The 9,432-nt window shown below is 50.0% G+C and overlaps 1 protein-coding gene and 1 pseudogene across 1 annotated transcript; one reads left to right on the forward strand and one right to left on the reverse strand.

Moving 5' to 3' along the window:
* Positions 1 to 280: 280 nt before the first annotated feature.
* GRINA (glutamate ionotropic receptor NMDA type subunit associated protein 1) lies at positions 281 to 5,084 on the reverse strand. The gene is made up of 7 exons (XM_069097054.1): positions 4,919 to 5,084; positions 2,722 to 3,094; positions 2,517 to 2,629; positions 2,130 to 2,330; positions 1,466 to 1,594; positions 1,229 to 1,372; positions 281 to 1,119 (listed from the first exon to the last, which is right to left on the reverse strand). Exons 2-7 carry the CDS (start codon positions 3,068 to 3,070, stop codon positions 970 to 972), a joined length of 1,086 nt encoding a protein of 361 aa, XP_068953155.1. The 5' UTR covers positions 3,071 to 3,094; positions 4,919 to 5,084; the 3' UTR covers positions 281 to 969.
* Positions 5,085 to 7,007: 1,923 nt separating this feature from the next.
* LOC138168088 (U6 spliceosomal RNA) lies at positions 7,008 to 7,099 on the forward strand (annotated as a pseudogene).
* Positions 7,100 to 9,432: the final 2,333 nt, after the last annotated feature.

Below are 9,432 nucleotides of genomic sequence, written 5' to 3' on the forward strand. Positions count from 1 at the left end.
TAACAGCCCCTCAAATAGTGTGAACTGCAAAACTTCCAAACTGCACCCACCACTCAATGCCACTGGGATTCTCTCTCCCACTTCTGGCCACCCTTGACCTGGATTTTGCCAATACCCAGCCTCTGATTTGGAACCACAGATTTTTCCAAGGACCTCTGGACCACATAGGGAGGAAGGAATAGAACTATGGACTACCCATCATGGACTATGCTGCTATGAATCAAGCAAAGGACTCCCCAAGCCCTGTCATGGCACAGTCCAGAAAAGAGGAAAGAGAGGATCACATTTATTAGAGCTTTATTGACAGTAGCTGGAGGGTTGAAATACATCCAGTCCCCCCTCCACTTGATGCTCTGTGGGGGGGGGGGCATCCCCCTCCCCCAAAGAAGGGCAGGGGGACAAGGGAGCAGGAAGGGGGCTGCTCTGGGCCAGGCTGAAGGGGTGAATGGGTGGGAGTGCTGAGGGAAGACGTGCACCCTCAGACCTTGGGCTCATTCCTCTTCCCTGAAGCCTGAAATCTGCCCCCACCTTAGGGAATAGGCAGGGTCAGAGGGCAGGGCTCATGCAGCATGGTAAAGGGAGAGGGGGCCTGGCTCAGTCAGTCCCTTCCCCTCAAACTCTGGAGTTCAGTGAGGCCATACTGGGGCACGGATAGGGCCACCACAGTCTCGGCTATGGTTTGAACATAAATATATGCACAATTATATACAGGGGGAGGGGGCTCCCTGAGCCTCAGCCTCAGCCCTAGGGAAGGAGAAGGGGAAGAGCACAGACTGCCTTGCCCCTTGCCCATGAGGCAGCAGCACCCAGACTTGAGGAGAAGGAAAAAAGAAGGGAAGGGGGAAGAGAGATTAGAGAGGGAAAAGAGAAGGGAAGATGGAAGAGAGTTGGGAAAGTTAGGAGAAAAGGAGGAAGGAGAAAACAGAGAAGGAAGGAAGGGGTAGGTGGCCAGGCAGGGCCCAGCCAGGGCTATTCCTTAGCCCGGCCGATGATGGCAAGGATGTAGAGGAAGATGTTGATTATGTCTGTGTAGAGGTTCAGGGCAGCAAACACATATTCCTCAGGGCTCAGAGACAGTTGCTTGTTCCCCAGAAGCAGCTGGGTGTCCACTGCCAGGAACTGGGGATGGGGACAAAAAAGAGGGACCCTAAGGTCTAGAAGGGAAGGTCCATGCACCAGGTGCCTGAAGCATAGTTCCCTCCCCTTAGGCACTCTCCCTGTTACTCACACAGGTGAAGAGCAGAGCTCCCAGTGAGGCATAGACTATCTCCATGATCCGGTTGCGGATGAAGATGCAGAGGATGGCAAAAATTAACAGTACCACTGTGCTTACCAGGAGGATCCCCATGCAGGAAGTGAAGTCATATCGGGTCTGGGGGGGGGGAAAGGAGTGTGAGTGCCAGAACCCCAAGATAGGCTAGAAGAGGGGAAGGAGAGGATGTACTAGGGGCCCTATCCACCTCACCTGCAGGGAGAAGATGACCACAGTGAAGCAGACCACGGTGGTAATGCCCACGGCCATGATGACAGCATCCGTATTGTAGAAACTTGCAATCATGCCCACCATGTATGACAAGCTCAAGGTCAGGACAGACTGTTGGGGAGGGAGGAGGCAGAGAAGATGGCATCTGGTAAACCCCCTGCCCCAGCAGCAGGCCCTGGATCAGGTGGTCTTTTTTAATAGGACACGGAGGAGAGTGAAGGTGACCCTAGTTACTATTGCCAAGAAGGTCTCATCTTGAAGATGATTAGGGTGTAGGGCAGGGGTTCAATGGCTGGGGCCCATGAATAGGTTTCATGGGTTCTGTGAACTTAGATGGAGGAAAATGTTACCCTTATTTTTATTAATCTCTACCTGAAATTTAGCATTTTCTTCCATTGTAAACTTAAAAAAAAAAAAGATCATTTCTGAGGAGGGGTCCATAGGCTTCACCAGGCTGCCCAATGGGGCCCAAAAAGTTAGGAACCCCTGATCTAGGGTTTGAATGGGAGAATCCTATGCTTGAGAAAAGTCTGGGGTCTGGGGGTAGAACCTCTGGACCCCCTGAGGGTCTCTAAGTTTGGCATGTCAGACAGAGTGGGCTAGTCTCATCACTGGGCAACTAGAATTCTGGGATTTAGGGGTTTACCAGGGCAATAAGGTTCCAAGGGTGCTTTCGTCTAAATTCCCCACAGCAGCTAAGGATAATGAGAGAGACAAAGAAGAAGGCATAGGAGACATAGTAGGTCCAGACATGGGTCCGGACAAAGATCTTCACATCTTCCACAAAGGTGAATGCAGCCACAGAGGAGAGGGTCACAGTCAGCTGCAGGGTAAGGACCAGGAACACCTAGATGGGGAGAGAGGATTAGTGGTACAGTCCTAGGGCTGGGGAGACCACCCTGGCTGGAGGCAGGGCATTACCCTGAGGCTCTTTACCCAATATTCCTCCCTTAGATTTATGTGCCTTCCCAGGTCCTCTTTTCTTCTTTCCACTTCCCCCCAAGGACAAGAATTTCAATTTCCTCTACCTCACCTTTCGAATAAATGCTCTACGGATGCTCCGATCATCCCAGTCTGTGGCTGGGAAGTCCTGGTTGTCATAATAGGATGGCGGCCCTTCCCCATGGTAGTTTCCACGCACTGGTGCTGGGCAGGGGAGGATGAAAAGAAGAGAAGATCAAGTCTAAGGCCCCTATTTCTATGCCCACACCTCAATCTCTCCACTTCCCATTACTCACAGTTGGGGTCCTGAAAGTCCTGTGGTTGTCCATAAGGATTGGTGGGAAAAGGTCTGTGTGGGTAGGGTTCCTGTGGGTAGCCCCCTGCTGGATAAGGGCCCTGGGGGTAGCCCCCTGCTGGGTAAGGACCCTGGGGATAGCCTCCTGCTGGGTAAGGGCCCTGGGGATAGGGCCCCTGAGGGTACCCTGGTTGGCCATAACCAGCCTGAAATGGGGGCTGTGGGTGGGGAGCCACAGGGTAGGGTGGTTGACCATAGGGGGGCATTGGAGGCTGAGACACCCCAGGATATCCAGGGTTTGCAGAGGTATTAACATCCCCGGTCACCAAGAAACTTTTCTCATGGGACATGTTGGCAGGTTTGACAATCACCACCTGAGAGAGGAGAAGAAAGGGAGAAAAAAAGAAAGAATGAATTTAACAAACCAAAAGAACAAATTCTCAAATCCAGCCCTCTCTGTGGGAGAATGGTTTTAGTCAGCTCTAGGGCCCAAGTTTCCAAACCCAGCCAGCTGGGGAAAAGAAAACTGAAAAAGAGCCTGGCTTCCCTCAGTAAACAGTTCCCCAAACCCAAATCAGGAGAGGATAGAGGTGTTCAGAGCCTTTTAAAAAAGGCCCTGTGGGTTAGAGTCCCTAGAGGAAACATACCAGAGAACAGAACAACCACCCCCTTCGCCCCCATCCTTAATGAAAGAATTCTCATCCTGTGCCTTCCCAGAACAAAAGGGAAGAGGTGACTAGGAAAGAAAGGAGTGACACACGGATTCTCTGAGGCAGACACTAGTGCCCCCTCCCATCCCATGTTTATGAGGTGAAATCAGGTGCAATGAAACTCCATGATAGCCTCTGGGCAGGAGGGAGAAGGCCTAGCCTGAGAGTGAAGGGACCACTAACCAGCTGGGGAAATAACCTCAAACAAGTTAGTTTACCTTGCAAGGCTGCATCTTCCTCATCTGTAAAATGGGGGAAGGGGGAAGAAGACTGATTGACTAGATGACCTCTGAGACCCCTTTCAGTCAAGTCACTAAGGGATGGGGGAGGAAGGGGTTGGCACTACCTTGGCCTAGGTGACTGTTCTGCCCAGGGTCCTATCATATGGATTTTAATGACGTGGATCTCTTTTGGCTTTTAGATACTAGAGGGAAATGGTAGGAGAAGAGAAGGCAGGTCCAGGCCCTGGTGACAGCCAGTCTACCCTCACCGCTTCTTTCCTTCCCTTAAGCAGCTTAAGAGGGCGGGGCTAATGGGGCTATTTCCAGCCTCAGCAATCCCCATAGCATCTGCGAGTATGGGACTGGGGTGCAGAAGGGGCAAAGGTCTTATGTTCCTGATTTCTGACCCTTCCCAGACAAGAATATTCTAACTTAAATTGCCACTGAAAGCACCCTCCTCCCTGGGAAGAGACAGGGAAGAGAGAAAAATTAGCAGGGAGAACAGAGATGAGGAGGGATCAGACAGGGTAGTGAAGAAGGGGTTAGGAGGTAGGGGCCAAAGGCCCTTAACAGAAGGCAACCCTTGCCGCAGAGCCTGCCCGCCCCCCTCCATCTGCTTCTGGAAGCTGAGGCTGCACCCCCACCCCCACCCCAACCCCACTATGGTTCAAACACCAGGGTTTCAGCCTGGTGAGAGGCAGGGAATCCAAAGGGTCTTTGAGGCTCAAGCCTGCAGTCTAGAGAAGGGAGAGATAGCAGAAGGGAGGAGCCCCGGAGGAGGGAGGGACGAGAGAAAGTGGGGAAGGAGATTCCGGGAGAGTGTACAAGGCCAGGCAGCATAAGGGGAGAAAGGTGGAGGATATGAGGCAGCAGGAGGAAGGGGAAGAGGGCAGATGGACAGAGGGAAGGGGGAATGGAGGCAGGGCATTACAGGAGGGGCAAAGGGAAGAGGTTAGAAATCAGAGGAGGGGGTAGAAATGAGAAGGAGGGAGAGAGATAAGAGGCAGGAGGGAGAGGAGGGGGAAGAGAAAGTAGAGGGGGAGACCGGATGGATGAAGAATGGTAGGGGAGGAGAGACAAGACAGGGAGGGGGAGGAGGAGGCAGGTAGCAGGGGAGAGGGGAGGGAAGAGGGGAGATGAGGAAGAAGGGGGGGGCAGGAAGGGCGGGGAGGAGGAGGGGGGGGGGGGGGGGGCGGGGAGGCCGCTGGGCCTCGGGGCTGCGTGGGGCCTGCGGGGCCGAGGGTCGCCTCGCACCGCTTGCACTCACCCGCTGCCCGCGGTCAGGGTCACGGTCAGGGGCGGCGGCTATCGCTCTGCGGTCCTGCGTCCGTCTGCTTGCCTGGCTCTCGGGCCAGGCTGCGCCCCGAGTTCGGGGCTGCGCTGCCGCGGCCGCTGTTGCTGCTGCTGCTGCCGAGAAGCGGGTGGGCGGGCCAGGGGGCGGGGGCGGGCCAGGCCGGGCCGGGCCGGGCCGGGGGTGGGGCCGGAGCCCCGAGCTCTGAGCAGCGACAGTGGAGGCTCAGCTGCGGGCGGCTGGGCAAGTGCTGGGGAGGGAGCAGGGCTCCGGCTGTCTCCAGAAGGTGGGGGTGGGGCGGGCACTTCCGGGGCTGTGACGTCACTGGGCCGGAGGGGCCCCGCCTCCCACCCCCGGGGGCGGGTGGGGGGCGGCCTCCCTCCCGCCGGGACTTGGGTACCCTCTCTGTGCCCTTGCTGCTCTTATCACCTCCCTCCTTCGCCCCATCCCAGCTCTGGGCTCGTTCCCTCTCCCGACCCCATCATTCATTCCGCCTTGGTCCTCACCACCCTTCCCCCCATCCTTGCCCCTTTCCTCTGTTCGCTTCTTCACCCCCTTCACCTTCTTGAGGAGGTGACTGTTAGAGTGGAAAACGCATCGGGTTTGAAGCCAGGAGACCTGGGTTTGAATCCTAGCTTCTTGTCGATGTGACCTTGGGCACACCCTGTAAGATGAGGGGACTGACCTACATGACCTCCGAGCGCCTCCTCCCGTTCTGTGTCTCCAGCCCCTGGCTGTCCTCTCCCCTCTTCAGCCGCCCTGGCCCCTTTTCCTCCATCTCCTCTTTGTCTTCATTTCCCCTTCCCCAGTGCCCTCCCTTCTTTGTTCTCATCCTTCCTACTCGGAATTTCTCTATCCTCCATCTCCCCCTCGCTTGCAGGACACCTCCTCTTTCTCCCCCTTGCCCCTTTGATCTCACCCTTTTGCCCTGCTTCCTCCCTTTCACAGGGTAATCAAAGGGAAAAGCATTGTATAAGCATTATATAAATGTGAAGTGTCCCCTGTACCCATTGAACCCTCATACCTGATCCCTAATTTCTGGGTCCTGTCCCCTCCTTGCTGGGCCTGCCACCCATCTCCTATCACCTTACCCCAGCCCCAGCCTCACCCAGAGAGTAGAGGGTGTAACCATAAATGTTAGTAAATATGGCCCAGGCCCCTAGGTCCCTACTTTTCTTCAAGAGGTTAGTCCCTGGGTCTGTAACCAGGGTCCTCCTACCATCCTCTGTGTTCAGATTGTGATTTACATTTTCCTCTGTTTGGGACTTTTCAGAAATCTTTTATGGCCTTTAGAAAGGTCTTTAGAAAATCTGTCTTCAGGACCCCTCCTCCCATATAAACCTCCTCAGGACATCCTGTCTTCTGTTCGTTCAGCTACAGACTTCAGACTAAGTTGGGGGCTGGATTGAAGATCTATGGCTATTCTTTCCTCTGTTTCTGCTCCTTGACCATTTTGTAGCTTCAGGCCTGGGATTACTCTTCGCCCTGATTTGCCACCTCTAGGCACAGGTCCCCTCCTCAGTCCACACTGGATCTGCACTCAGTTTCTGGGCGGGAGCAACAACTGCCAGTTGGCACCTATCCCTGCTCCCTCCCCTGTGTTAGCCTGATCTGTGCTGGATCTAGGATGTGTATGACTAGTCATCCTTTCTATCAGTGAGGAGACATTTATGTAAAAGTCCAAGCTTACACACTGATAATAAAGGAAATGCAAATTAAAACAACTCCCAGGTTCCATTTTGCTCTCATCAGATTGACAAAGATGACAAAAAAACGGAAAATGACAATTTAACTAGAGAGGCTATGGGAGGACCGTTATACTAATGCACTGTTGTTTGGACTATAATTTGGTCCAGCAACATTCTAGAGGAATTTGTAAATATAAAGTATATAACCATATACCCAAAAAGTAACTTTTTTTTTTTTGGCATACTCTTTGACCCATTAGATTGTTGAGTTCCTAGAGATCAGGGACTGTCTTTTGCCTTTCCTTATAACCTCATCTCTTAGCACAGTGCCTGATACTTTCTAGGTATTTAGTAAATGTAAAAAAAGTAAAATTTGAGTGCTCTTTGGGGCAGTACATATACTAAAAAAGGATTAGCATGGCCCCTGTGCAAGGATGATATGATAATTTGTGAAATGTTGAATATTTTATTTTTAAAAATATTTGTTGACTGACCTAACAATACTACTACTCTAGGTATATTCCAGAGAGATCAGTGACAGAAGGAAAGAGTCCATATGTACAAAAATATTTATAGAATAATTATTTTGGGTAGCAAAGCACTGGAAACAAAGAGATTGCCCATCAGTGGAATTACTGAACAAATTAGGGTATATAAATGTAATGGAATTATGTGGTAGGAAATAAAGAGAAAGATTTAGAGAAACCTGAAAAGACTTTCATGCACTGATGTAGAATGAAGTGAACAGAAGCAGAACAACTTATACAGTGGATACCATATTGCAAAGGGCTACAGCTATGAAAGACCTAAAAAGTCTGATCAATGCAATGGTGAGTCCAGAAGGCTGATAATGAAAACTGTTTCCCAGATAACTCTAAGATTCTCTAAGTTGCAAAGCAATTATAGATCTACTTTGGTAGAGCTCCTGATTGGGAATTCCCTACAGTAATGACATCATAGGTCGTACCCCATTCCCCCAATAAAAGTTATCCCCACTTGTTGCCTCCACCTTTCTCTCACTTCTGAACCCCTTGTGATTTGGTTTCTGACCTTACTATAAAATAAAACCCTCTTCAAGGTTATTAATGACCTCTTAATTGCTAAACCCAATGACTTTTTAGCAGTTCTCATTCTTCTAACTAAAGGCAACTAAATGGAGTGCTGGGTCTGTAGTCAGGAAAACCTGAGTTCACATCCAGCCTCAGACACTTACTAGCTGTGTGACCGTGGGAAAATCACTTACCTGCTGTCTACCTCAGTTTCTTCATTTGTAAAATGTGGATGATAATAGCACCTACCTCCCAAGGTTATTGTAAGGATCAAATAAGATAATATTTGTATTTTTTAAAAAGCATTTAGCACAGTTGCTGGCACATGGTGTAGATGATTCCTTCCTTCCTTCCCCCTCTATAGGATTTGGCACTATTGACCATCTCCTCCTGAATACTATCTTCTTGAATTTTTATAACTCTACTTACTTGGTCCTTCTTCTACCTGTTTGTTGCTTTTCAGTCTTTTTTACTAGATCATAATATCTGTACTGCCACTTAACTAGGGGTGTACCAAGGATTTGAACCCTTATCTCTTCACTCTCTATCATAGTGATATCTTAGATCTTAGTGATCTCCTTACTTCCCATTAATTCAATCATTATCTCTATGTAGATGACTCCCCAGATCTCCTGCTTCCATCCTGGTCCTGACAACCATCATTGAAGGAAACGATGCATGTGGAGGGAAATGATGCATGTGGAAAGGGAACCAACTAAAACTAAATGCTCCCTAAGTTTCACTGGCAGAGAAGAAAAGTCATCTTTAGCTGCCAAGGTCAGACCACCCTGACCACCACCTCATCTCAGATACAGGTGGAAACAGGCCAGTACCCTGAGCCCAAAAGCCCCAAGAACAGCAACAATTCCCCCTCACCAGCTTTTCTTGCAGCCTGGCTCCCAAAATCATAAAACAGGTTTAGCAGCCCTTTTGAAGATGTGACCTGGTAACTTCCTCTTCAGGTGCTGAATTAAGCCCCTTTCTTCAACAACCATAGCTAACGAAGACACAGAAAAGGAAGTTCTTACCTCCAAAGTCCTTGGCTCTATCAAATGGTTCAACATCAGAAAAGCAATGTGGTTTTATTGTTGGAAATAATACTAGAGAAGATGCATTACCATCAGCTTGGCCACTGCACCCTAGAGACCATGGGCCTTTCTATCTGTCTTGTAGCTAAAATCTTCTATATGTGTTATTTCCCTACATTAAAAGCTGCACCCCTCGACAGCAGGAACTGGGCTGCTTTTGTATCCTCAGCACAATGCTTTGCATGCAGTAAGCAATTAATTTTTCATTCATTCATGGACAAATCCAACCCTAGTCTCTGTCCTCAGTTTTCAGCCCCATAATCAACTGTTTGTGGGACATCTCATCTCTAATAGGCTACATCTCCATGAGGTGTCCTGTACACACCTCAAACTGAACCTATCCAAACTTCGTTATCTTCCCCACTCCTCCAATTTTCTTTTTCTTTCTTTTTTTTGTTGAGGGTACCATCATCCTTCCAGTTCCTCAAGTTCACAGCCTTGGAACCATTCTTGACATTTCCATCACCCATAGCCAATCAGTCATCAATATCTTATTTATTCTACCTCATCAGTAGCTCTCCTAGCTGTTCCCTTCTTACCACTCACTAGGCAGACATACTAGTTTAGTTTCTTACTTCTCACCTGGACTGTCTTCTAATTATGCTCCTAGCTTCTGATCCATTTTTTATATGACTGTGAGCTCACTGGGGTCAGGAACCGTGTCA

Source organism: Petaurus breviceps, unplaced genomic scaffold, assembly GCF_028583685.1.
Source record: "Petaurus breviceps papuanus isolate PSGF00001 unplaced genomic scaffold, PetGlider_PUasm1.0 350, whole genome shotgun sequence".
Lineage (NCBI taxonomy): Eukaryota > Metazoa > Chordata > Mammalia > Diprotodontia > Petauridae > Petaurus > Petaurus breviceps.

Coding starts and splice junctions, on each gene's coding strand:
- GRINA (XM_069097054.1), bottom strand. CDS start 3,070: ATGTCCCATGAGAAAAGTTTCTTGGTGACCGGGGATGTTAATACCTCT. Junction 1,373..1,465: donor TGGTCATCTTCTCCCTGCAG/GTGAGGTGGATA, acceptor CCCCCCCCCCAG/ACCCGATATGACTTCACTTC. Junction 1,120..1,228: donor GAGCTCTGCTCTTCACCTGT/GTGAGTAACAGG, acceptor CCCCATCCCCAG/TTCCTGGCAGTGGACACCCA.